Source organism: Paramisgurnus dabryanus, chromosome 6, assembly GCF_030506205.2.
Source record: "Paramisgurnus dabryanus chromosome 6, PD_genome_1.1, whole genome shotgun sequence".
NCBI classification, from domain to species: domain Eukaryota; kingdom Metazoa; phylum Chordata; class Actinopteri; order Cypriniformes; family Cobitidae; genus Paramisgurnus; species Paramisgurnus dabryanus.
Genome location: NC_133342.1, coordinates 36,369,482 through 36,396,934, shown reverse-complemented (window position 1 = coordinate 36,396,934; position 27,453 = coordinate 36,369,482). Strand labels below are relative to the sequence as shown.

At 36.8% G+C, this 27,453-nt stretch overlaps 1 protein-coding gene across 1 annotated transcript; it reads right to left on the bottom strand.

Moving 5' to 3' along the window:
- Positions 1–760: 760 nt before the first annotated feature.
- On the bottom strand, positions 761–27,365 carry acap2a (ArfGAP with coiled-coil, ankyrin repeat and PH domains 2a). The gene is made up of 24 exons (XM_065277037.2): positions 27,021–27,365; positions 22,111–22,168; positions 21,795–21,914; positions 21,636–21,689; positions 21,309–21,367; positions 21,037–21,220; positions 18,685–18,729; positions 18,489–18,584; positions 18,330–18,404; positions 18,014–18,025; positions 14,793–14,905; positions 14,438–14,489; positions 14,264–14,364; positions 14,052–14,160; positions 11,145–11,350; positions 10,998–11,067; positions 10,827–10,921; positions 10,474–10,667; positions 10,249–10,350; positions 10,037–10,129; positions 8,449–8,666; positions 6,884–6,993; positions 6,560–6,670; positions 761–6,447 (listed from the first exon to the last, which is right to left on the bottom strand). Exons 1-24 carry the CDS (start codon positions 27,071–27,073, stop codon positions 6,309–6,311), a joined length of 2,469 nt encoding a protein of 822 aa, XP_065133109.1. The 5' UTR covers positions 27,074–27,365; the 3' UTR covers positions 761–6,308.
- Positions 27,366–27,453: the final 88 nt, after the last annotated feature.

Here is a 27,453-nt window from a genome sequence, read left to right as displayed (position 1 = left end):
ACGTGTAAGTCAAATGGATATTTACTTCAAAATTTATCACATTAAATCTCCAGTTTGTGTTTGTTTTAGATTCATTTGAAGTCACCACTATGGTGATTAGTGTTCCCTTTAGTTAGGCTTTTGTCCCTTGACCTTCACTGATTTATCTATGTTCATTAGCATTGTAACAGTGTTTTCTGCTTTTAGCAATTATAACTTGTGTGTTGCTTGAAGAAGGAGAGATGTCTATGATGTCATCTAAGCTTGATTGATTATTTGTTGTGCTGCCTCACATCTAAATATGAAATTATAAAATAGGAGTAAAGAACTGAAATGTATAAAAGTGACACTCTATTCTTATCTTAAAACACGCTGTATTGAATAAGATTCCTTGGAATGTGTCAGTTGTGGTTTTTGCTTCAGAGAGACATTAACACTTTGGATACAAATCTCAACAATGGTGACAGTAAATGGTAAGAAAGAGTTTTCTTATTTGCCTTTTTATAGCCAGATTGAAGTGTCCCTAAAGGTTACGGACAATGTTCTGTAAATCTACGGACAGTGTTTTGTAAATCTACAGAATGTTCAGTTTTTGAATAAACGGAAATGTCTATAAACATAACGGAAAAAGTGCCGGTAATTTTCTTCCAGGACATTATCCGTTTTTTTTACGGATAATTTTTTTAGAGTGCAGGACTCCCGAACTGAACATCATTTAGGGTTAAGGTTGAACTGGTGACCAAATTTTTTTTGCTGATTGATTTTACAGATCGATAAATAAAACAAACTCCAAGATTGCCAACAACCAGAAGATTTATTATTTAAAGTGCAAATTGACAAGAAAAATGAAAGAACAGAAAAGGCACAATCTCTGGAGTGAAGGTGTATAGGAGAGAAACAGCCGTATCATGCACTGTTAAAAGTCTTTACTAGCTTCATTTTTTTGTTTAATCAACTCACATTTACAAGGCATTTCAACATATTTATCTTGACTAGAGATAAGTTGCTACAACTTATTAACTTATTTAAACTATATTTTATAAGTAATAACAACTCATCTCTAGTCAAGATAAATAAAAGCTATTTGTCAATTAATCAAAATGAGTTGATTAAACAAAATAATTTAAGGCAGCAAAGATATTTTAACAGTGTGCATAAGGTCACCCTTCTGCTAGTACAGTAAAGATACAACATCATACTGTACATCCACATGCTTCTCACATACTATGGATCATCTAACATTCAAATACTGTGATCAAGTCTCTACTACGGTTTGTCTCATCTAGTTCAAAACAGTACAGACAATCATCACACCAGGAATTCACAGACTCCAATCATTCATTGAGCCCTTTTCTCCAAGCAGTTTATGAGTTTCAATTCCAGTGTACTGAGACATTCAACTATATATTCAGATCAACGGCACTCCAGATTTTCCTACTTTCAGTTTAGAAACAAGAAATCAAGAGGAATGCAGCCTGGTAATATTTCACTTTACATGTTTCCATACAGACACGTCAACACTATGTGTATGTACGATTAAAGCAACATTGCACAAAACAGATGAATAAAAGAAAGTTAAATACAGAAGCAGAACAGATGCTTTTACATACAGCCACAGTGTTACATATGCAGTGATTACAGTGTATTGCTACTACTTGATATTTACTAAGCAATATATACATACTGCATACTATTTTAAGGATGTAAAACAGTATTGTTGCTTCTGTATAGCTCAGTGGGACAGGTACAGCATTGCAAAATGTCTTGGATTGACATGCTTATCAAAAAATGTATACCGTGCAATGCTCTGTAAAGTGGCTTTGGATAAAAGCGTCCTCATGTGCGCAAAAACTGCTCAGCTCGGCTGCGTTATACGAGACATTTTAAAGCAATATAAACACATTACGATACCAAAATGTCGACAGTGTGATTATGAGCTAAAATTTTAAATGTTTGTCAATAGCAAATTCTTATAGCTTGGGGTTGGTTAGCTCAGAAAAACACATAAAACCATGTTTAACAGTGGGCAAAATCCATAATTGGTCCAACAAATTCCACTTAAGTATGCTGGTTTTGGTTTAACTGGTCCGGTAACTCAAAATGTGCTTCGTACAATGAGTATACATTAAGTTATATGATGACTCATGATGTTGTAGTGTTTACATACAGTATCATAGCTTATACAATTATGAATAATTAGCATTATTTAAAATTAGCACCTGGCCAGAGGTTGCTGTCATATCTATGAATGACACATATAATTTCACAAGCACATGCTTACAAGTTATGATAATAAATCAATGACTGAGGACAGACATACCAGACTGACCATCAAAGATTAACTGCAAAAATCTCAATCTTTTGCAAATTATGAAAAAAAATCTGCTTCTCAAAAGACCTTAGCACAAATTTTTGATTGAAATTCTCTGAACTGGTTATCAAAGTGTTTGTCTCAACATGAATTTCATTAAAAATGTCTTTAATGTGTTTGGCTTGAGGTAGATGAAAGCAATTCCAACTCAAGTTTAAAATTGGTCACCAAAACTGGCATTCATAAGACACACTTTCGGTTAACCCAATAAGTATTATCGCCTATGTTTAAAGTGAATCCAAAGCCAGTTGTTATTTAATGAACTATACATTTAGGTCACTGCACATAAATGCCAAACAGTGTCGTTTAACCAAAGTGTGAATCAATGACCACATTTACAAACACATTATTTCTCAGATTAAGATCCATATCCTCCCATCATATCCCAAATAAACTAAGAATAATATTCCTCGCAGATTTAGTCAAATTAATTCAATGTTTGTCTGTCTATATATGATGAGTTTAGATGCAAAACCGATTAAGGTTCAGTAATTTCATTTTAATGGCAATGAAAAGGTTATCCTTGAATAATTAAAAATGCCTTATTTTCACAAATGGCACTTTAGTCATGTCTCTAAAAACATTTTTTTTTTTTTTTGAAAAAACCTCCACTTAAAAAAATCCACTTCTTTGAACAAGACATAGTAAACATCTGCAAAACACTAAAGATGCAACTAGAAGCACTGGAAATGATGAAAGCCAGAATGTAAATAAAAGAAACTGAACCACACATTAGGGGGCGCTGTGATATATGTGACTATCATATTTGGTTTGTATTCATGTTTAAAGGAAACCACCAGTTTTTCAATATTTTACTATGTTCTTACCTCAACTTACATGAATTAAAACATGCTTATCTTTTTTTATCTTTGTACAGCGCTTCTTGAATGTGTTGGCATTTAGCATAGCCCCATTTATTCCTATGGCTCCAAACAAAAGTTTTAATTTGTGCCACCATACTTACTCGTGTAACTACTCATGTAACAGTCTTTCAATAGGGAAAACATGGAAGTGTTTGGTGGCTTTTAAATTCATCCCTCTTTGGAGCCATAGAAATGAATGGGGCTAGGCTAAATGCTAACACATTCTCGACGCACTGTACAAAGATTAAGTGCACACATTAAAAAAAGATAGGTATTTATTAATTTGTTTAAGATGAGGTAAGAACAAAGTAAAATATTGAAAAACGGTGGTGTTTTCCTTTAAGTACTCACAAGCAACCAACTTTGAATGTGATCCATGGTCGTTTCGCACGCTGTAGTCCATCCAATTCATCTTTTGTGCTCTTAGTGGACTTAGTAGCCGTTCTACAAAAAATCGAACACATTGGCCCTCATTTATCATTCTTGCGTAGAAACGGGCGTATATGTTGGCGTAAGATTATGCTTACACTCCTCTCACCGCCTGATTTATGAAACTGTGCGTACCGTTGATATTCAGGTGTACGCAATATCTGCCCTTCATAAATGCCGCGGCCGAAAACGAGCGTCATTAGAATAACAAGCCCATATAAATTCAAGTCTCCGCCTCCCCCACGCCCTCATTTTACGCCATTGACACACAAAAGACGGCAAAGAAGAGAATCCGGGGAAGTGAAAAGAAACAAAATTGTTTTATTTGGCAGTTTAAAGAGTGGGATTAAAGACACATTAATAATTGGATGACAATTTGTAATATTCTTATTATTATTTTTATTATTAATTGATATTTAGAAGAATAATTATTTATTCTTATTATTATTTACTGTTGCCTACATCTAAATTCTATGTCTGCTTAATGGTTCAGTTAATTTTTTTTATATAATATTTTAAAATGATGTAGTAACTTTTGTAGTGTGTTGTTCTGTATTTACATACAGTTGTTTGTTAGCTGTATCTTAGATCCAGTTTGATACGGAGCTCCGGATATAATTCAAATTAACAATTTGTTTCCAAGACATCCACATGTTTTAGCTAAGCTAATTCATAATTTGAAGTAATAATAATTGTAATAGTAATTACGAAATATTCTAAATATTATAATAATTAATTCCAAGGAACAAACTGTTGAATATTGGGAACAAATTCTAAATTTATGGCCATACTTTAGACTAAATAAGAAAAAGAAGTGTCCATAGCATAAAAAATTATTCGTGGCCATAATTTTGTCCATCATGATCGGATTTACGGCTCCATTCAACACAAGCATTTTACCTTACCTCATCTGTATTTATTTATCATCGAATGGTACGTAACTAGCTTACCTTTTATTGCATTACCATGTTTTCGTAGCACATCCTTGTGCTTTCTTGCAATGTGCCGCTTCAGATTCCAGGAAGAATATTTGCTAACTCTTTACAGTCTCTCCGCAGTCCCTTTCAATTTTTTCTTCCTGCTCAATCTTAACTTTGATTTTTACTTTACATTTATGTATAAGGCTTGAATTCCATAACTTATTGCTAGACGTTTTTACAGATTATCGAACTAGCAAATTATCAAAGGGCGTTCTGGGTTCAACGAGCGGTGCTGAGGGAGCGGAATTTTCGGAAAGGCGCTTTGATGGTAATATTACCGCACCGCTCAAAGCTCCGCTCCCACTAAGCTCCGTTCACATGCTTTGCCCTGAAACGTCAGGTAAAGCGCCCAGGCTCTCAACTGAAGGAATATGCCTACAAATCAAATGCTTCGGTAAAGTCTCACAAATTAAACATTGAAGTACATGTTGCATAAAAATAAACACTGAAGTTTATAATTACTATGTTTTTGTTTTTCTACAGTGGGTCATAATATATCATATATTTTCGTTTGTCAGTTCGTTTTGGGGTGTTAGGAAGTGTTTGCGCATTTCTGCACTAACTCAAAATGTGCGTACACCACCTCCTGAGCTGGCGTAGGATTTGAGCGTGCCGTACGCCAACGTCCATATTGATAAATCTCAAAGTCACCGTGGTTTTGGGTGTACGCAAGGTGTACGCTGGAAATTTGGTGTACGCACTTTTGATAAATGAGGGCCATTGAGTATACGCTCACCGGTGCCGACAGGTGGCGCCTGTCTGCGGCGCCCAGCTACGACTCAGGAAGTTGCTCAAATCCCTGTCGCGCCACTCACATAGTTTAACATTAAATAACATCATATATGTCCCAAATCGTTAGTGATTATAATTGGCTGCTACCGTATATTTAGCATTTTGAAGTAGACGCTATCTGACTAAGCTCGCGCCATTTAATGTGCACTTCCAGTGTACGATACCCCGTGACTTGACGCGGCGCTGAGCTGCACGTCTGGTGTGCGGCCCCTTTCAGTCTGGGATTAAGTGTATTTGAAGCGAACGTATTTGATGAACGTAATTCGCACCCAGGAAATTTCATTTGGTTAATTTCATTAGGTGGCGTTAGCGAGTTTTACATCTGAGCTCCTCAGCTATTGCTGTTCTTCCTTAAGCATGAGCATGTAAACATGGTCAGTGATATATGGATGAGTAACAAGATTTAATTTACAATTTAAATCAAAGATTGCAGTTACTCTGAGCGATTGACATGTATGATAATCCTATATTAAAAGTAATAGATTCAAAAATACTGATGGCAGACAAAAGTTTGAACCAGCTCAGGAACAAACAAGCACCATCCTGATGTTAAAATTAGTGACTTCTAACTAGTACTTAATTTGATTTTAGAAATACAATAGACCAGATATTCATTAGGTCTAAAACAAGCACCAGTGAGATACATTTTGAATCAGAAAATGTACAAAAAACTGTGTATATTTGTAAAAAGAGAAAAGTATTTGTGCTGTCTGGTGACTGCTGGCCAGTGACATCACATAGATGCTGATGCTGTGTAAAAAAACAACTAATGGATGATGTTTGTTTGTTAAATATACAACAGTAAGATTCGTATGCTGTGACGTCCCGTGTAAATGCATTACAGCATACATGATCTGAGATTTTGATTTAATGCTGATGGTGTTTTCTGCTTTACTACTCCTGTAGTTGTAAAGTTATAAATTCTTGAATGCATTTTTTATACTGTTGCTCGGTGTGACCCTGGGAATGAGAGTATTGACCTGACGCTACCTCTGTACCTCTCATCTCCTCATTCATCTTTGCCAGACGTAACCTAAAAAGAAATAAAAACGCAATTTTAAGGTACATCACAGTTTAACTTTAAAGTAAAATCTGTGAACAGAAGCTTTAGGACAGAAGCAAGAAATGAGTTGTGTCTAACATACAGAGTGACAATGTCTGCATTTGCCGCCTCCACCGCGATGGACAGCGGACTTCGGCCATCAACGTCCACAGTGTTCTGCTTAGCCCCTCGCTTCAGAAACAGACAAACTTGACTGACAGCACAAAAACACAGGAAAAAGACTTTGTAAGATTGCAACATTTCAAGCTCAAAGTTTAAGTTGAAGATTCATTCTGTACATGAAATTCAATGACAAGGACAGTCAAGACGCAATTGACCATAATGTCCTTTTCAAATGGCCTTAGTCAATAACTATGATTTGAATTTAGCATTTTCTCTTTGTGCCATTTATTTTTAATTGAATTACCCCGTGTGACCAAGTATGGTTGCGTGATGCAGTGGTCCTCTGCCACGAATATCCTGCTGGTCCACATTGGCAGCGTTTTGAAGCAGGAACTCACAGGGGATCAGTGAACCCTGAAAACATATAGACACAACTGCACTTAATAACATTTACAAACATGACCCTAAACTACAAAACCAATCATAAGGGTCAATCTTCTGAAATTGTGCTTTATATATCAACTGAAAGCTGAATAAATACAGCTTCCATTGATGTGTGCATTGTCACTATAGGACAATATTTGGCTGAAATACAACTATTTGAAAGTCTGGAATCTGAGGGTGCAGAAAATTGCTGTTAAAGTTACACATATTACTAATGATAAATGCTTTTGGGAAGTATTTTCGGTACATTGCATGACTTTCTAGGATTTTTGCCTTGTCTTCATTAAAAATACCTAACAATTCTTAAAGGGGACATTACACAAGGCTTTATTAAGATGTGAAATAAATCTTTGGTGCCCCTAGAGTACATATGTGAAGTTTTAGCTCAAAATACCATATAGATAATTTATTATAGCGTGTTAAAATTGACACTTTGTAGGTGTGAGCAAAAATGTGCCATTTTTGTGTGTGTCCTTTTAAATGCAAATGAGCTGATCTCTGCACTAAATGGCAATGCTGTGGTTGGATAGTGCAGATTAAGGGGCAGTATTATTATAATAAGATCCCCTTCTGACATCACAAGAGAGACACATTTAAATTAGCTTTTTTTCACATGCTTGCAGAGAATGATTTACCAAAACTAAGTTAAAGGGACACTTCACCCATTTGCATTAAGCTTTGCATAGTTAGAACCCCAGTCATGTTTTTGAATGGTCATGCATCATTTCCTCAGTTGCCGCTGATACAGGAGAAATACAGATTTCAGTGTTGCACTTCCTTCTTTCAATGATGTAAAAATCATCATTTTGCATCATTGAAAGAAGAAAGTGCAATATCTTTGTTGAGGGAGTGAGACTACAAACACCCCTTTTCTCTGTCAAATAGGCACCAAATTCTAAATGTATGTTACATTTCGACTACAAATATGACACTTTCAATAAAGATTAATGTTTCTACGGGTGAAATGCTCCTTTAATCATAAACGGTTTTGACGTGTGTGCCGCAGGCACTTATTTTGACAAAACACGTGATGCACATGGTTCACATGACGCAACAAACATATATTTTTAAAACACAAGCAACACACATGACACTACGAACACTTTTTTGGAATTTGCGCCCCTCGGATGAGCCGCCACTGCAAAATATCCTCATGGAACATCATCTTCACTTAATATCCAAATGATTTTTGACATTTAAAAAATCAATAATTTAGACTCATAAAATGTATTGTTTGCTATTGCTACAAATATAACCATCCTATTTATGGTTTTGTTGTCCAGGGTCACAAATGTGCAAATTTGAAACAATTTGAAATCAGTTAGATGGTTCTTTCTGGATTTGAAATGTAAAACTGGGCTTAGTGATCCTTAAGCATTGGCTACAGATCAAATGAACTAGATGTAAAATCACAGAAGAACGAACCCCCTGTACGGCTTGTATGAGTGGAGTCCGATTGTTGTCGTCACCGTTGACCCAGTTGACATCGGCTCCGTGAGCCAACGCCTCCACCATGTCTGTCAAACTGCAGGCGCAGGACGCCCAATAGAGCAGAGGTCCCGCCGAGAAATCAGTCATCTCAGAGAACACAGGAGGAGAGTACGTCTGATTTACAGACATGGGCGAATCAGACTCCTGGGGCTCTGAAACAACACATTAAACTGTTTTATTACAGTATACAAACACTCTTTCTCAAGAAACAGTGCCTAAACTATGGAAACAATCAACAGGCTGCTATTTTTTATTTTACTTTATTGCACATCCCAGATAGCATGCAACCATTGAAACAATGTTAAAAATCATTGATTTGTCAATGTTAATACCATTGAATCAATATCATGTTTGCACCCTCCATTAATATTGAAAAAATATTGAAATTTCAACAAATAACCATTAACGTGATCAGTGTTTGCTTTAGTTGGGCCCGTGACTCTTGTGTTTTAATGGTAAGTTTTCTTTGGCTGCTGAAGCAGTGTTTTTAAATACATCTGCTATTGCAAAGAAAACAAAGATCTAATGTTATCAAGTAGTTTAATTCTTGTAGATATACTTAAATAATATGAAATAGTGTTAAAGTTATGCAAAAAATGGATTTTACAGTACTAGTTGGAAACAGTGTCAGGTCTGTTATTTTAAGCATTACAAAAACACATTTAAAAAGTTAAACTACTGAATCTATCTCTGACATCATGAATCGGTCTACGAATCTCATCAATGGTGACGATCAACAAAGAAAGCTTCATGCTGCAATGCATTGCAGTTGATTGTTTTATATGAATTTGTTTGATGATTGTCACCATTATTGAGATTTGTAGGATGAGTAATGATGTCTGAATGTGTCAGCAATTTTTCTGTTTGTCTCGTCACAGTGGTATTTACAAACCAAAACAATTATAATTGTCAAAAATGGATCAACATAATCATGTAAAGCAGCTTAATTTTATATAATCTTGACATCTTCACAAAAAGCAATCAGTTTCAACTTGACTTCGAAACACATCTTTCTTTACCAATGCACATGTGTTTCTACATAAACACATACAAACACTAAAACAAGAAAAAAAAAAATTAACTTAGTTTATGTCAAGAGTCAATGACCCAACTAAAGCAAACACTGATCACAATAATGGTGATTTGTTGAAATTTCAATATTTTTTCAATATTAATGGAGGGTGCAAACCTGATATTGATTCAATGCAGTTAGCATTGACAAATCAACTGTTTTTAACATTGTTTCAATGGTTTGCATGCTATCTGGGATGGCTAATAAAATTAATGACATTATGAGGCCCGGGCGGCGGGCACACCAAATAACACGTCTGCCACATTGTACGTCATCCGCGTCACTGCAGCCACGTGACTTTAGCCTCTTAAATCTAAAACATCTTAAACTTTGTTCTGAAGATGAACGAGTCTTACGAGTTTGGAACAAATTGCGGGTGAGTCATTAATAACATTATTTTCATTTTTGGGTGAACTATCCCTTTAAGATCATCATTCATGTTGACCTCACCTGCTTCACTCAGGCTGTTGCTGGACGAGGTGGAGGCCAACATCTCTCTGCTCCCATCCGCACTGTTCTGAATACCACTGTCTGCACTCCTAACTGTCACATAAACACAAGGCAAAAAACCTCTGAGCTCTTTCAACAAAAAACACAAAGACAAACTGTGAAGTTCAGACTAATATGAGATGATGGGAAGGGTTGGGCTGTTCTGTACTTACGGCTCCGCAGCTTTGAGGACGTGTCAAAGTAGGAGAAGAGAGAATCAAGCTCATCAGGGCAGAACAGCGAGTCGCGCCGCACCTCCTGACCACTAAGGGAAGCTGTTGACATTGGATGGCAAAGTTATTGGTTGAGAAAAAGAGAATAAATGTAAGCATTACTTATCAAACAAAAAGCAGCATGTGATTCCAGACAGTATCCTGTCTGTGGTTCCCAACAAATACCTGAAGTGTTTGAGGTGGTACGGAGTTTGGGTGTCGGAGGGGGCGGCCGTGGGGGCAGAAACTCTATGTTTCCCTTCACGCGCTTGTCTTGTTTCCTCAAAGCCATGATCTTTTCCTTCTGCTGCTGAGCCGTAGGTTTCAGGACAAACCTCTTTTCAACATACTTGGCTCGGATGAAGGCTTCGATTTCCTGTCTTTAATATGACACACAGAAAAATCTGTCATCATTTTGTTACAGTCATGTAATCCCAAACCCATGAAAAGAATACAGAATAATTAAACACATTTTTAATAAAAAATACTATAGTAACTAGGGACGGACAAGCTGCAAAATAGGCATCGGTTTGAGGTACCTGGGATCTCCAGGCTGAGGCTTCTTGCCACCCATCTCTTCTCTTCGAGCTTCATATATGTGATTAATGACACTATTGCCCAGCTCACACATTAACTGCAAACCAAGTGAAATAGTTAAAAACTGTGGAACATATTGCATAAATAAAAATTAAATTTTTACTAAATGATACCTTAAGTAACTCGGGCTCCCACGAATCCAGCGTGAGAGATCGCACCTTTGAATTGTGAACGCCTAAACTCCTGAGAATCCAGATAAAACAGATTATGGGCTGTTAAAATGAAAGAGCATCTATTTATGGCAGCAGATGAAGATGTACCTGTGAATGCCTGAACATTCGATACAGAGTGTGATGCCGAGGTTGATGCTGGCCCAGCGTGGATCAGATTGTCCACAATCGCAACAGTACTCATTTCCAGGGATGGCCTGCACCCTCTGTAGAGCACTTTCAACCTTAACCGGCTTCACCGACTCACAGCCTGAGTCCAGACTGCCCAGAGACGCAGATGACTGCCTGTCCAGACTCTACAGCATCAAACACACACATATGCATTCGCATTTTCATATATATATTGTCTGATTCAAGCTGATAGAAGAGCAACTTTGACGGAAATAACCACTTGTTACAACCGAGGTATGCAGCAAAGCATTTGTGAAGCCACAACACGCACAACCTTGAGGCAGATGGGCTACAACAGCAGAAGACCCCACTGGGTACCACTCATCTACACTACAAATAGGAAAAAGAGGCTACAATTTGCATGCGTCACCAAAGCTTACAAATCTCTCATAATGTGCTTATGTGGTGGAAAAGCACCTCTAAATAACACATGAGCCGGTGGCAACAAAACGGACAATCCAGCGTTAAAACTCTAATATACCTTAATTAGTCTGCAATCTGAATTGCAAAACAATCAAAAATAAATACAAATAAATGTTCATGTATATTTTACATTAAAGGACAAGTTCGGTATTTTAGACTTAAAGCCCTGTTTTCAGATTGTTTATGGTCAAATAGAATGGTTTTGACTGAAATTTCGACATTTTCGGCTGCCCTGAGAATTTTCGCGTGTTTGTGTTTCAGCTCAGACCTCTACAATGGGTTTAATGGTGCACTGGAACAATCCTTCCTAAAATGCATTAAACTTTCGTTTACAAAGACGTGAAACTCACCGAGTGGTCAGGGGTGTTCACTGATATGCTCACACAAAAATCGCTGCAAAGGATTCTTTCCAACAGCTTTTTTAGCATTCGTTGTTAACTTGTGGACCTATTTTCCCAAACGCCTCACACCCGTACATTCTTCCGCTTAGAGCTTGAATAATAAACACTCCAGCCCAGGTGGTGGCGCTAATCCGCCATTGCCAATTGCAAGAATAGAAACAAAGTTCCCGGCGCGGAGTAATACCGTACCTCACAGCACATCTAATACAAGTCAATGGAGTTGGACAAAACTACGATAAAACCTGTTGGAATGCGTCTTTTGGAGCGATTTTTGTGTGAGCATACCAGTGAACACCCCTGACCACTCGGTGAGTTTCACGTCTTTGTAAACGAAAGTTTAATGCATTTTAGGAAGGATTGTTCCAGTGCACCATTAAACCCATTGTAGAGGTCTGAGCTGAAACACAAACACGCGAAAATTCTCAGGGCAGCCGAAAATGTCGAAATTTCAGTCAAAACCATTCTATTTCACCATAAACAATCTGAAAACAGGGCTTTAAGTCTAAAATACCGAACTTGTCCTTTAAAGTCTGTAAAAGACAGTATAGATGAAGTGAAAAATAATTAAATAAGCTGTAACCCTTCGGTGGCACATTGAAAACAAACAAATATTCGAATAGCATTTTTTTATTCGGATTATTATTGAAGTTCAAAAATTCGACCATTCGTGCACATTCCTAATTAAAGGCGCTCTAAGCGAATAATGTGCGACGTCACTTCCTGTTGATGTTTGAACTGTTTTCAAACAGACAGAGCGTAGCTAACTCCTCCCCCTCCCCCTCCCTTCCGTGCTTTCATTAACGCGCCCAACCCCCACCCCCAAATCCTTCTTGTCGTTTATTGGCTGGAACACTTTGTTATGGTTTCTGTTTGTAGGTTTGGCCATTTGTTGATATTGCCGTTTGTGAAGCCTGGGCTGTCTACAGAGATCGCGTTTTTTTACAGTTTGATCAGCGGACAGGCAGCAAGCAGATAGTGAGGAGATGTTTCCGGTATGTAACAAAAAATGTTTTATGGCCTAAAACGCTTCAATTCGCTTAGAGCACCTTTAAAACGGCAATCTGTAACTTAGGCCTCTCCGTCGCCATCTCTGTTTGAAAAATGAAATTGCAGGTTACTTGAAAACAACTGACATTTTACAATAAATTGGACCCGACAGCTCAAATTATAAATCATTATTACAAGCTTACCGTGGTGAATCGGGGTAAGGTGATGAGACAGTTTTCAGCACTGATTTTTTAAGTGTTTAAGTTGCTCAATAAAATAATAAATGTTTTATTTTGAAGCCAAAAACTGTAGTGGATTCCAAAGGAACTAGTTTAAAAACAGTGGCCAGTAGCACACCTACTATCTAAGTTCAGTATTTGTGTACTGGGTTAAATAACCACAAATATTAGCGAATAATATAAAAATTGCACTTAAACAAGAGTGGAAACATTTGCTGGAGTCATTTAAAAAGAGTCATCTTACTGCGATTAAAGTTACGATGTGTAAAATTTAGGAGGATCTCCTGACAGAAATGCAATATAATATACATAACTATATTATCAGTGGTGTATAAAGACCTTACATAATGAACTGTATTGTTTTTATTATCTTACAATGACACGTTTTTATTTACATACACCGCATGTCTCCTCTAAACGGACAAACTGATCTCTAAAACGTGTTTTGTCACTACGTTGTCTCAGACAATGACGTTTTTGTCCTTCGGCTACTAAAGCTTTACTTCGCGTTTTTGAAAAGGACGGGTGACCTTTGGACTGAGCCATTGGTTGCAATTCACAGTCTCACCACTAGATGCCGCTAAAACTGCCTAATGGCACCTTTATGTCCTTAATCCGATATTTGGGAATAATCCCATTATTGGTGCGAATGAAAATGTCGTCAATGACAGAATTATAAATTTTCGGGTTGAACTGTTCCTTTAAATCTAAGATCACTTGAACACTTATCATAATGCACTCATCTACAGCAGTGATAAATGATCACATGTACTCACGACAGCATCTTCCTCTCCGTTCTCTCTGTAAGCCGTAACGATGCTGTTCTGAACGGCTTTGATCCACGCCTGCCGCAGCTTCTCCGAGTCAGCCTGCATCATCCAGCTCCTGACAAACAAACAGACGTCTGTGTGCGAACATCTCATACAGCTATTTACGCTCTTTTTTTTGTTATATTTTTCGATGACGATACTGAAAGATTTGGACATACTTAGAAGGGGACACAACTTCAAAACAAAAGCGGCGCTCCAAATCCTCACAGTGTTTCACAGTGCAGAGTCTCAGATCCTCCACCACTACAGTGGGGTTATCCTAAAAATTCACACACAGACACTGTAGTAAATCACTTTACCCACACTGAATTAAATGTTTACACTGGACTCACCCTAAATCTCTTCTGATAAACCAGCTGACTGTTCTGAATGGAGAACCAGCGCCTAAGAGGAGGAGAAATTAACTTTAATAGGCTTCTACAAGAAATGTATCGGAACGTGATGAGTGGATGTAAACAATTCATCAGAATATCCAAGATGAAGAGCAAACGTAACCCAACGTAAATGTGTATTATGGTACCTGACATGCTCAGCTTTTTTTCAATTCAACATTGAGTGGAGACGAGGACAAATAAACCAACATAAAATAAAAAGATAAAGAAATGGATAAATGAATAAAGATTCTGAAATGAAATGCTCATGCCAACCTTTGTCATAGATGGGAAATAAACAACGGTTTAGATTTACCTGTTCCAGGATTTAAAGGCGTTGCTTGCTCTTTTAAAGAGATATCCCTCCATAGCAATTCCATTATCTGTATCCACATTATACTCTAGTTTTGTGTCATCAGTGGAGAAGTCCTTGAAAATTCACGAAAATAACAATCAACAATGGCAACGATTCTACTACTGATATTATTCATAGAACTCATAACTCATTTTAGGACCATTAAAGGGGACATATTATGCACATTTTTACAAGATGTTATATAAGTCTCTAGTGTTCCCAGAATGTGCCTGTGAAGTTTCAGCTCAAAATACCCCAAAGATCATTTGTTAAATCGTGTCCAAAATGCCACTATTTGGGTGGGAGCAAATGCAATGTTTTTGTGTCCGTACCTTTAAATGCAAATGAGCTAAAGCTCCTCACTCCCTTACTAACAGACATCAAGCGATTTTGGTTAAAAATAGAATTGATTCCTGTGAATACAGTCTGAGACAATAATATATTTTGTCATATTTGTGCTGACAAACACATTTAGAAAAGCTTTTGGGTAAAATGAACCAGTCAGTCAGTGGCTGTGTGCGGGGCTTTGTTTGTGTATCATCACATTAACAAGTAAATCAAAACACCAAATAAGACTTCTTTGGTATAATGTTAGGTTTTGTTTACACAATGCCAATGCACATTTATGTCCAAACACCTTGTAAAAGTGGATTTTACATAATAGGTGCCTTTTAAGATTTTTTGCATTGTTACAAATGATTCTGAATGTTTTCCTGTGGAGTTTGTATTTCACATTCATTTAAAATAATGTATTAATAAAAGCAGCATAAACTATCCCAGATAGCAATTTTGTTCCGGCCCAGCTCCGGCCCACACAACCAGTTTTCCTTGGCCCACATACAACAAAGAATGACGGCCCTACAGTGGCCCAGTTCTGGATTACAGACAATAGCCCATAACTGGCCCAGAACAGGCCCTGATGGCAGCCCTCACTTAGCCCCTAGGAAGCCCTCATGCAGCAAAACCCCCAGAGTTAAATGAACACTGCTGAATGTAAATATTGTCCCAATCTTACAGAGTGTTAAAAAGTAACCCTGAAGCAGAATTAAAAGCTCTGTTATCCTCTCTCTCACCATCTCTGTCTGAACCTAAAATTGCATTTTACATCTTTTCTCGTAGAGTCATTTTCTTAACCTAGTTTTAGATTTTGTTTCATTTGAAGTCACCATTGTTGTGACTAGTTTTTGTTTTAGTTGGAATCTTGCCCCTTGACTTTTTGAGTGCTAGCTTTTCCTTGGTTGTGTTACCTTTGTGTTTATACTGTAAAACACATTTGTTTTGGTACTGTAATAGTGCAATTCTGTTGTTACATAATGGTGAAGATCATCAACTAATTAATTTACTCATCACAAGTTTCTTATCTGTCAATCATGTATGTGAGATCCAGCACTTTGTCATTAATGAATAGCAGTTTGTCTTTAATGAATTTTAGAAACATAAATTAACTGCTTTATATTTGGGAAGTAGAAACATCAAAAATCAGGGTATGAATCTCAACCATGGTGACAAAGAAAATAGTAGAAAGTTCATTATTTATCCATGCTGCAGTGCATGATGGGAGTCCTGGATGAGATTTGTAATTTGTTGATACCCAGCATGCACTGCAGCATGAAGTTTTTCCATTTTAGTGTCACCATCATTGTGATTCATACTCTGATTCTTGATGTTTGTGTGTTTACATTACACACTGGCTAATTTTAAGTGTCAGTGCCCATGCAAGGGCCATCATAGGCTTGTTTGTAGGACCTGTTCTGGCCCGGTTATGGGCTATTGTCTGTAATCCAGAACTGGGCCACTGTAGGGCCGTCATTCTTCGTTGTATCTGGGCCGAGGAAAACTGGTTGTGTGGGCCGGAGCTGGGCCGGAACAGAATTGCTATGTGGGTAAAAGACACGTGATGTATGAATACTTGATTATCTAAATATCTTTATTTTACATATACACATTATGCATCCACTAACCCAGCGGTTCTCATTCTTGTTCCTGCGCTGCTCTGCACATTCTGTATTTCTCTCTTATCAGAAACACTAGTTCTGTTCATGGCTCTTAAGGGATTACTCCACTTTAATGTCTTTGTGTCAGTGGCGGCTGGTGACTTCTCTATCGAGGGGCCTCAATTTAAGATATGTGTTCGTTGCGTCATGCATCTTGTCAAAATTAGTGCCTGCTGCACACGCGTCTAAACTGTTTATGATAAAAGGGACACTCAAGTTCACCAAAAACTTGTAAGACACTAACTTAACACTAAACTCTGCTTAAGATTAAGAGAGTATCTGGAAAACGTGAGCATCTCTTTTATCTTATACCATGTTCTGTTTAAATACTCGATTTTGATTGGCTGGAAGGTGTGCATTAAAACCGTTTAATGCACAGGTAGTTCCAGTCAGTTTGATTACAGTTAGAAATGAATCCGCTACTATAAACATTGGTAACCATAGTAACACAGTTACACTTGCAGAGAGAGCACGTCTGTTAAAAAAATTACACTGTAAACATTAATTACAGCTTTAACTTGGCAAATACCCATAGTATAAGCGGGATAATCCATGGCTAGCCATGCATTAAAGGGTTTTAATGCACTTCACAGAGGTACACGTCGGGTGGTTCTTCGCCTCTACGTCGTGCATTAAAACCCTTTAATGCACGGCTAGCCGTGGATTATCCCTTACATAAACCCTTTAGACGCGTGTTCAGCAGGCACTTATTTTGACAAGACACGTAATGCACATAAGTTTACATGACACGCCGAACATATATTTTAAATTGACGACCCACACATATGGTGAGCTAAATGCATGTTGTGGCGAGCTTTGCATCGTGCAACCTCGAAACCAGCCCCCACTGGTCTTTGAGTCCGTTTATAGTTTAAAATGGTCCGCAAGTGTGTGTTTTTTACATATGTAACGCGTCACATTTCTAATGCAAGACAAGAAGTACTTTTTTTGGGTTAAAATGATGATTGTTATGCTAGATAAGACCCTTATGCTTCAGTTGGGATCGTTTAGAGCCCTTTGAAGCTGCATTGAACCTGATTTTTTTAATGAAAGTGGAGTAATCCTTTAAAAACCACTTGACTAACCCATGTTTCACTGTTTTGTGTAAGAATAAGATTTGGTAACATTTTGGTAATGGAAAGAATTCTTGAAAATAACACAGAGATAATATGAGACTGGAAGGCTTACCTGCAAAGCAGCCTGAAAGTTCAGAAAAAAAAAAATGTTATGAGGAAAAAAATACAGATTTTAAAGCATGTCAACTACAGTAAACTTTATAGAGTATATGCGAGACCACAGCAAATATAACTTTGGATTTTAATTTGAATTAAGTCAAAAAAACAACAACAAAAAAATGCATTTTTGTCACTTTCTAGGATAATAACAAAACAATATAACACAGTGAATTGTTATACATCAGTAGGTAAAGTAATTGTCAGTAGGTTTGACTTTTACTTATTAAAAAACAATATGAATCTGAATCTAGATTCTGTTATTGTTTTACCTTCTGTTGGATAGTTGAGTGTTTCTGCTCCATGTCCCGCTTTTCCCTTGCTGAATCCACCACCAGCTGATCCAACTGCCAAACCAAACATTTAATCAACATGATGAAAATCACATCTCAACACACATGACTTGGATGTGTGTGTGTGTGTGTGTGTACCTGGGCACCGAGCTGCTTCATTAATGGCTGAAGTTGAGAGAACAAATCATATCCCTGATGAAAAAACGTCAGGTTGGAGTTCATATAGGACAACATCTGCAGAGCAAGAAATGATGTTATGAATATTTTTAGTCTCTGGAAAATGTGACATTTTAACGTTTTCAAAACTTTCATTTTTATATGTTGCAAATCCTACCGATTTGAGGATTTCCAGTCTTCTTTTAGACTGAAGCACATTTATCTGGAAAAAAGTCAAATTGTCAAGGAAAATGTTAAACACTGGCTTTCATGACTTATTGGGGCGGTTTCCCAGACAGGGATTATTTATAACCAGGAGTAGGCCTTAGTTTAATTAGTAAATATAACTAGATTTAACAAACATGCCTTACTAAAAACATTACTTGTGTGCATTTTGAGGCAAAACAAAGGAAACTGATGTATTTTAAGATATGTCAGTGCAAGCTTTCTTTAGTTTGGACAGCTCTTACATTTATTTTGGTCTAGGACTAGTGTCCGGGAAACCACCCCAATAAGGCTTAAAGTTTAAGGGTACAATAAGGATTTGACAGACAGATGTTGAAAACCTTTAGATTTTCAGGGTTATTGTGCATCATCAAAGTCAGTAAAAAGGTAGGTTTCAGATAAAAAAGTCATCTCCGCTCTAGTCTTGGGTATCCATACCTGTAGGTCATTTGAAAGCCCAAGGACCGCTCAAGAGGCCATATGACTGACATGTAAAGCAACCAATAATGTTTTGCTCTGTGTCGCATCATTGTTCGGAGGTGAGGAAATGTGTCCACAATACCCATCAACACTCCCATTTTTACCAGGAGTCTCCCGTATTTCACACCTATCTCCCGCCCCCTCCCATATTATTATTTCTCCCGGGAAACTCACGTAATTTGTTCGGCCCTACCCCGTTATATGAATAATCACATCAATATATTATTCCAAGGTTGTCCAGTTGCCAGACTTGGCATGAAACGCATCCTACTAACACATTAGACACATCATAAAATGTTTATGCTATTTTTTACCTTAACCTGACAACCTACAACTCGGTTGCACTGTTAATAGGCTTGTTTGAGAAGAGCAAATTTTGAGCAGAATCGATCACTGGTGATCGCCACAAGATGCATGGCGGTTAGAAAAGTGTCCGAATTACGTCCAACTTGTTCTGATGTCACGCTGACATCTGCCAAAAAAATCCAGCGATGGTGAAGCTCAGACACGCAGTACTTGTGGGAGTCCAAAAAATTGTTGACTTGCTTGAAGACATCGTATCTTGAGTGAAGAAGAAGATTCTGATGTTTGTCACTCATGCACCACATTATATACGCTTCCAGCAGTCATGCGATTGGCATAGGTATGCGACGATTGGCCAGTGCCCTGCACTGGTGCTATTCAATAAGATTTCAGTATCTGGTGAAGTAAGTTGACGCAATGTCGAGTGACCGCTCTCAACAGGCAACTCTTTTTCACTCCTCACTGAAGTTGCCTGTTTTTGTCTAAATTTCAGGCGAGTCGCATCTCAAACAAGTCTAATATCTGCGCAGGTAGATGGGAAAAGTTCAAACATCACTATTAAAAATAGCATTAGAAAGCTCAGTTGGTGCTACAACAAAAAAATACAGCTGCAAATTTAACAAAAGCTGGATGGAGGAATTTCATTTCTTATCACGAAGCAGCATCGACAATTCCCACGCTTTTTGCAAAGTATGTCTTGCTGATTTTAGTATAATACACCGTGGGAAAAATGACATAATACAGCACAATAAATCACAACAGTATTGTACTGTGGAGGCACAGAGCATAGACACTAAAGAAATAACTAGACCACCCGTTGGCTGCTTGATCGTAGGTTAACGGCGCCGCCATATTAGTGGTGGCAACTTCTCCATTAATCTCATAGCAACTGGAGTTAAAAGAGTTTGTGTCTCAAGACAGCATTGATCCACAAGTTACTCACCATAGACTGTAATAGCTTGCTACATTTATGGATTCAACAGTTCACTGTTTCGAGAACGGTTTCTAAAGAACTGATTAAAAACTTGTGGATACTAAGCATGCATGACACAAACTGTGTGCTAATACCATATAAACTGATGAGATGATTGACCGATGAAAAGTAAGGTTATTTAATATTACCATAAAACTTACTGGGAATATGCGTGGTGCAGCTAATTATATTAAACAGCGTTAAAACGCCTTAAATTTTAGGTGTGTGAAACTTTTTTCAGATTTTATTTTAAGTTGTTATGAGCTTGATCATGATTTCTGTTATTGTTATTGTTATTGTTATTGAAGGTGCTTTAGTTGCACAACTAAATGATAATAGATGATTTAATAAAATAACATATAAATCAACCATACACTTTACTTGAACATGTTTGAGTGTATTTTACTCTCCTGGATGACAGAATTAAAGATGAATGATGTCATTACATGAGGGCGTTAAAGAACTGATGAACCGCTTCTTTGAAACGACTGTCTGAAAGAACCGGTTAACGAAAAAGATTGGGACTACCCATCTCTACTGATAACTGACCTGGAGCACATAATCCAGGGCGATGTGACGGAAACACTTGCGTGTGGTGGTCAGGATGTTTGTGGCCTCCTCCACCTCGTGCTGTTTGTTACGAGGCACCTGAGCATTCTTCACCAGAGCTACTTCCTTCTCCTCGCTCACCTTATCAAACTGCTTCTTAGCATCTTTAAACTTCTTCAAGTCTCTGCAAATGAAGGTTTAAAGTGAGAAATTTTCCTCATTTCTCGGAAAAACTGACACCCGACGTGGAAAATAATGAAAAAGACACTCACTCCTTTATAAAAGCCTGAAGTTGAGACTTTATGGACCGCTGGGCTTGATCAAACAATATCTAAAAAAAGAAAAAAAGAGCGTTAAATTATTTTACAATTCATTCTACTATTTATTTTAAAAACAGTCATATATAATTACAAACAGATCCACGATATAATTGCATATTTAGTGCACATTGTCACTTAAAATGTAATACTCAATGCTAGTTAGGTTGTTTATTGTTCTATAACATAAACCCTATAATGTAAGCCAGACATTATTTTGATAATTAAGCTCATTGCTTTTAAACTTTTTAAATGTAAAACTTTCAGTGTCAGGGCTCTTACTGTGTGATAGTTGTTCATTTCCTGAAGAGTCTCGGCAAATGCAGCTAAACTGGACTAAAAGAAAGAAACACAAAGTCATTAGGAATAGCACAAGCAAAGTCACATATAAATTACTACAGATTGAAGAAGAAGAAGAAAGGTGGGCAGACTCTTTCTTACCCCGATGACCTCATCTCTTGTGGACTGGAGTGCCAATTCTCTGATTCCATTCACAAATTGTTTATTGGCCTGGTTATACACTCGTCCAGCATCTATCATCCCTATACACAACTTTACTAGCTGCAAAACAGCACACATCATATTTGGTTAATAAAAACGTCATGCATTTGGGTAAACACAAACATATTGATTCATTTCATGGACATGGTCATGAGTTTGACTCTCAGGAAACATCTTTCCTGCAATATTTACAGTACAAAATGTAACAACACATTTAAATATGTAATGTAATCACATAATATATCACTCAGGTCACCTTGTCAAGTTTTGGCTCCAGTCCTCCAACATCTCCCTCCACCTCTTCTACTGTGGCCCTACAAACATCATTGTATACATTTTTTAATGAGTTAAATTCATTCAAAGCATTTTTAGGAAATAACATCAATAAATATATAAAGCATACATGTAAAGGATCTCCAATATCTTTATATATTGCATCTGAGAAGCTGTCTTGACAAGATGATCTTATTAGTATAAATTTCTGTGTACAGTATATGCTTTTATACATTTGACTAGACACTAAAAGGCACACATAACTATATTGATAGCTTCTAAAATCTGAATTTTACGCACAAAAGTGATTTTGATGGAAACTATTAATTTCAAGAATACCATATTCTATTAACCTCATTTGTGTCTCTAAAGATGTACACGTTAACTCTTTCCCCGCCATTAATGGGTCAATTAAGAGAAAACACTTCCCTGCCAATGAAGAGTTTTTCCGGCAATCCGTATTTCTCCTATTATCCACCAGATGGCGCTCTTACCCAACTTATAAAACCCGGCAGCAACCCCTTAGGGCAGTGGTTCTCAAACTTTTTCATCGTGTGGCCCCCCTTGTGTACGGTGCATTTCTTTGCGGCCCCCCGAAAGAAAATTTAGGACAAAACAGTTCTAAAATGTAACATTTTAAATCAACAAAACATATTAAATTATACCTAGTAGTGCTGTTGGTTAGTTGGCTTATTTTTTTTAGGTTTAATTACACAGAATTCATGATAAATGAATGAATTTTATAAAATGTCTTAAACTGGGGCCCCCAGTTTGAGAACCACTCCCTTAGGGGAAACAGTAAAAACTCTGTGTATGTTTTGAGGATTGCTCTGAACCTGATCTCTATCAAAAGTCCTTCACAAAAATGGAATTATCTCAGCTTTTTTGCCAAAATTTTGTGTTTTTGAAGAAACCTACCCATATTTGAGAGGTGATAAAAAGAGAACAAATGAAGGTAGGATGAAACGTTTCTTTTTTTTCAAAGCAGAGGGTCTGTTCTTTCATTTGATATATTGAATGCTTACACAGCAAAATCCCCAGTGTTAAATTAACACTGCTCGGTGTTTATATAATCCACACCAAGATTGGTGTTAAAAAAACACTAAATCAGTGTTAAAGTTAATAAGATAATGAAGTGATTGAGTCATTAATAGTGAACACCTGCTGGTCATTCCATGTCAAATCAACTCAATTTTGGAATGGTTCCTGTCTTTAAATTTTTATTTTGTTGACTCTTTTTCTGGAGAAAGTAATACTAAAATGAGGAAGAAAGCCAAATTATTAAATGCAATAGATGAAATCACCAGTTAAATGAACACTATCATCATCTCTTTTTGAAAACTAAAATTACAACTTGCTTGCAGAGTTACATGGATGATAGGTTTAACTTCTAAAGAACTGCTGTAAATCTGGTTAATAAAGTAAGTCACCATTGCTCCGATTAGTGTTTCCTTTAGTTGGGTACTTGGGTCTTGAAGTTTAGTGTTAGTTTTCTTCTGCTCATTGTGGCAGTGTGTTTAGAAAACACATCTGTTAAAGCAGAGGAAGATGAGAGAAATGAAGTCTATACCTGTTACTATGTTAATTATTATGAAAGTACAAGTCTTGGGATTCAATGATATCATAAAAAGTAATCACTGAATATAAGTTTTTAATTTATGTTATGCCAACCCTGTGAGGCTCCCATGAATTCCAACAGTGCTGTAAAAGTCCACATACCCTGAAGAGTTAAATATTGTTTACCCAAATCTAATCTGTGGTTTAAGTCAGACACACTGAGACTTCAACAATCAGCCTATAAAACACAATCATGGTGACAAACAACAACAAAGCTTCATGCCGCAATGCATGCTGGGTACCAGGATTGTAGAAAACTCATTCATAAATCCCATCATGCATTGCAACATGACAAAAATTTAGCAACTTTCTTACCATTAACTGTCACCATTGTTGAGATTTGTATCAGAAATCATGAAGTCTCTCTTAAGCAAAAAATAAAACAACAAAAAAAAACACACTAAAGCATATACGGCAGTCTCATTCAATGTCATTTGCATAGAGTTATTTTATGCCTGTTTCTTCATAATTAATTTGTGATCAAGCATTTCAATGATTTGTAGAGTAGAATATAATAAAAATAAACTGAGAAGGTCTGGAAGGTTTTCCCTCTACATGAAGCAATGAACAAGTGATCTTACTAAAACATTGTTGCTATTGCTAAAAGAGCAGAGCTAGATCAGTGAAGGTCAAGGGACAAATGCCTAACTAAATGAAACACTAATCACAGTAATGTTGACTTCAAATGAACTCATAACAAACACAAACTTAAGATTTAATGTGATACATTTTGTGATAAATGTCTATTTGACTTGTGAGACATCACAGAATATTTGTCTACTAAATCACGCGTGTGGATACTGGAATAGTTGAGCACTTGTATTTTGTTCTGACAGCTGTTTAGAAGTTAAACTTATCCATTTAGAAAATAACTCTGCAAGTTATCATTTTATTTTTCAAACAGAGATGCTGATAGAGAGGCAAACGTGAAAGATTGCAGCTTTTGGAGGCATACACCCAACAGTATTCATCTATTGCATTTAATAATTTGTCTTTCTTTATTATTTTAGTATTTTCTCCAGAAAACGAATCATCAAAATAAAAATTTAGAGACAGGAAAATGTCCAAAATGTAATTGATTTGAATGACCAGCAGGTGTTTACCATTAATGTCTTAATCATCACTTCATTATCTCATTAACTTTAACACTGATTCAGAGTTATATTTTTAACACCAGTCTTTTTTAACACCGATCTTGGTGTGGATTATATAAACACCAAATAGTGTTGATTTAACACTGGTAGAGTTAATTTAACACTGGGGATTTTCCTGTGTATATATTTAAAGAAGAACATTTTCTGGAAGGCATTCAACTTTTATGAAAATCATAAAAAATACTGGCGGGGAAAGAGTTCAGAAGGTTAAGATAAAAATATATGTGTACTAGAAGAACCACACGTAGACATGTACTATACCAATATTAGCATCACATCTTTCTGCACTGTACATTAAACTCGAGACACACTTGAGATGTGATTAACACTCTATAGATTCACAATTAGCATTCATATAAAGGGATATTGACCACTTTTAAAATGCATTGGGACAAAATTGTACATCCAGTCTGACCGGACAGGATTCATTAATTATTTAGCCACTGTACAAAGTGTTTTAAATAAATGCTGCAAAAATTTAGCACTTCCTTTACTACAGTTAATTATTCAAGGATAACCTTGCTCTTGATCAATAGATTTTGGCCTTGATCAGGGTCTTATGGGATTTGTTATTGGTCTCTGTGAATTTCTGACTCCAGCTATGTTGCACAATAATACCACAGACTGACTCTATAAGGACTTGTGTGTGAATCAATAGAGGCAATATGAAATTATTAAAAAATCTTATTGTAGGCTGAAAGCAGTATCATACCCATATTTTTTTGTTGAAATATAAAGGCTGTTCTTTAATCAAACTGTACCGTATAGTGATGAAAATTCATCTGTCAGTTTGTATAGGCAGATGCCCTTAACATCAAAACCATAAATAAAACTATGCAAGGCAGAGCTCAGTAACACTGAATATACAGTTACCATAAGGATTAACATGGTTTGTGCATTGAATATTGCTGTGCTTATTATTGGCTCTTATACCATGGGGCTGTTGAATGCTTTATTCTGATTGGTTGAAAAAATGTTTCATGGGTGTTGATTATTTTTCTGTAAAACGATCACCTGACCTGTCAAATGTCTTAAAATAACCACATGTTTGTGATAACCGTGGTATAAAAGTGGAATAATTGACTCCGGTTCTTTCAATTATTTGAAAATAATGCACACCTGCAGTGTAACTATGCTCTGTGTCATGCAGCAACCTTGGGTGAGCATTATATTCAAATAATTCAACGGCCCATCATCAATTATTCCTTACTTAAGGCAAAATGTTAAATGCTTGGCCAGTATTTTGTTGACTAAAGCAGGGGTTTTCAAACTGTGGGTCGGAACCCACTTCTGGGTTGCACACACTGGGATATGGTGGGTCGCCAGGTCAATTGGCTGTTGTGGTAAATGACAAAATAAAGAGTTTTTAGTGAAGCTACATTCATGCAATTACATGGAAAGTATAATAAACCGCTCTTTTCTAAAAGACATTGGGGGGTTATAAAATAGACTGAATACTTTTGGTTTATCATATTATCAAAATTGATTTCCATGAAAGTAGGTAGACAGCAATATAACAAACATGATTGAAGAAATAACTGAGGTTAAAAACATATCATATTTAAGCATATAATTTGCTATTGTAATTTGTAATTCTCATGTTTGCAGTAACTAAATATATCAATCATATATTTAATGCAACATGTTCATGCATATTCATGTTGGGTCTGGTATTAATATCTTCTTGCACTGGTCTCCTAAATAAAAAGCCACATGTTGGAGATGAACAGAAACAATAAAAATCTAAGTCTTATGAATTGTCTCTTTTACCTGTTTTAAACACTAAGGTTAAATACACAACAGAGAAATCAAACATTTTTCATATAACAGTTAGACAAAATCATTTCTCTGTACAGTATTTTCTTTCCTAGCACATCTCTCCATTGATAATGCGGATGAGGTTAGACTCTACTCAAGCGAGCTGCCTACATAGTCAACATCTAATGCATGCTACGAAACGTGCATTTAAGGTCGAGATATGCTTTCTTGGTAGGCAGCTCACTAGGTTTAGAGACACAGCCCTTTGCATCCATGAGGAAATGGTGACACCGGAGCGTCGCTTTTGTGCATCACTGATGTATTTATTTGCGGGACGTTCATTTGATATTAACACGAGACTCACCGGAACCGAGGCGAATCTTTGAGACATTCTTCAAAATCCACCGTCACTTTCATTTCGGTAAATCAATGGTAGTGAAGACACTGATGTCTGGAGGTGATCCCAAGAGCGTAAGATAACAGATTACAATGATTCAATGGGTTGGCATTTAACGCTATAATTACGAACTATTTACAATTGGAAAATGTTTTGCTAACGCGTTCATTGTGTAAATTTAAACAGCGGCTGGTGTTAGTATATATAAAACGATGAAGCATCCCAGATGAACTGTAGCACCACTGCACCCCATCCGGCTACCGTTTTCACCAGTCCTACTACAGTGAAGGCTTGGCTCATGACTATTAATTACGTAGAGTGACGTTTGACGAATTGATTGGCTAAAACCTCGACGACGTAAGCATCTGGGCGGTGGACTCAACTAGAACGCGCTTCGGCT

Excerpts from the sequence above, each read along its gene's own strand:
- acap2a (XM_065277037.2), bottom strand. The coding sequence starts at position 27,073 with ATGAAAGTGACGGTGGATTTTGAAGAATGTCTCAAAGATTCGCCTCGG. Across the intron at positions 22,169-27,020 it reads AAAGATTCGCCTCGGTTCCG|GGCCACAGTAGAAGAGGTGG; the intron begins GTGAGTCTCGTG and ends TGATGTTTGTAG. Across the intron at positions 21,221-21,308 it reads CTTCAGGCTTTTATAAAGGA|AGACTTGAAGAAGTTTAAAG; the intron begins GTGAGTGTCTTT and ends CTTCATTTGCAG.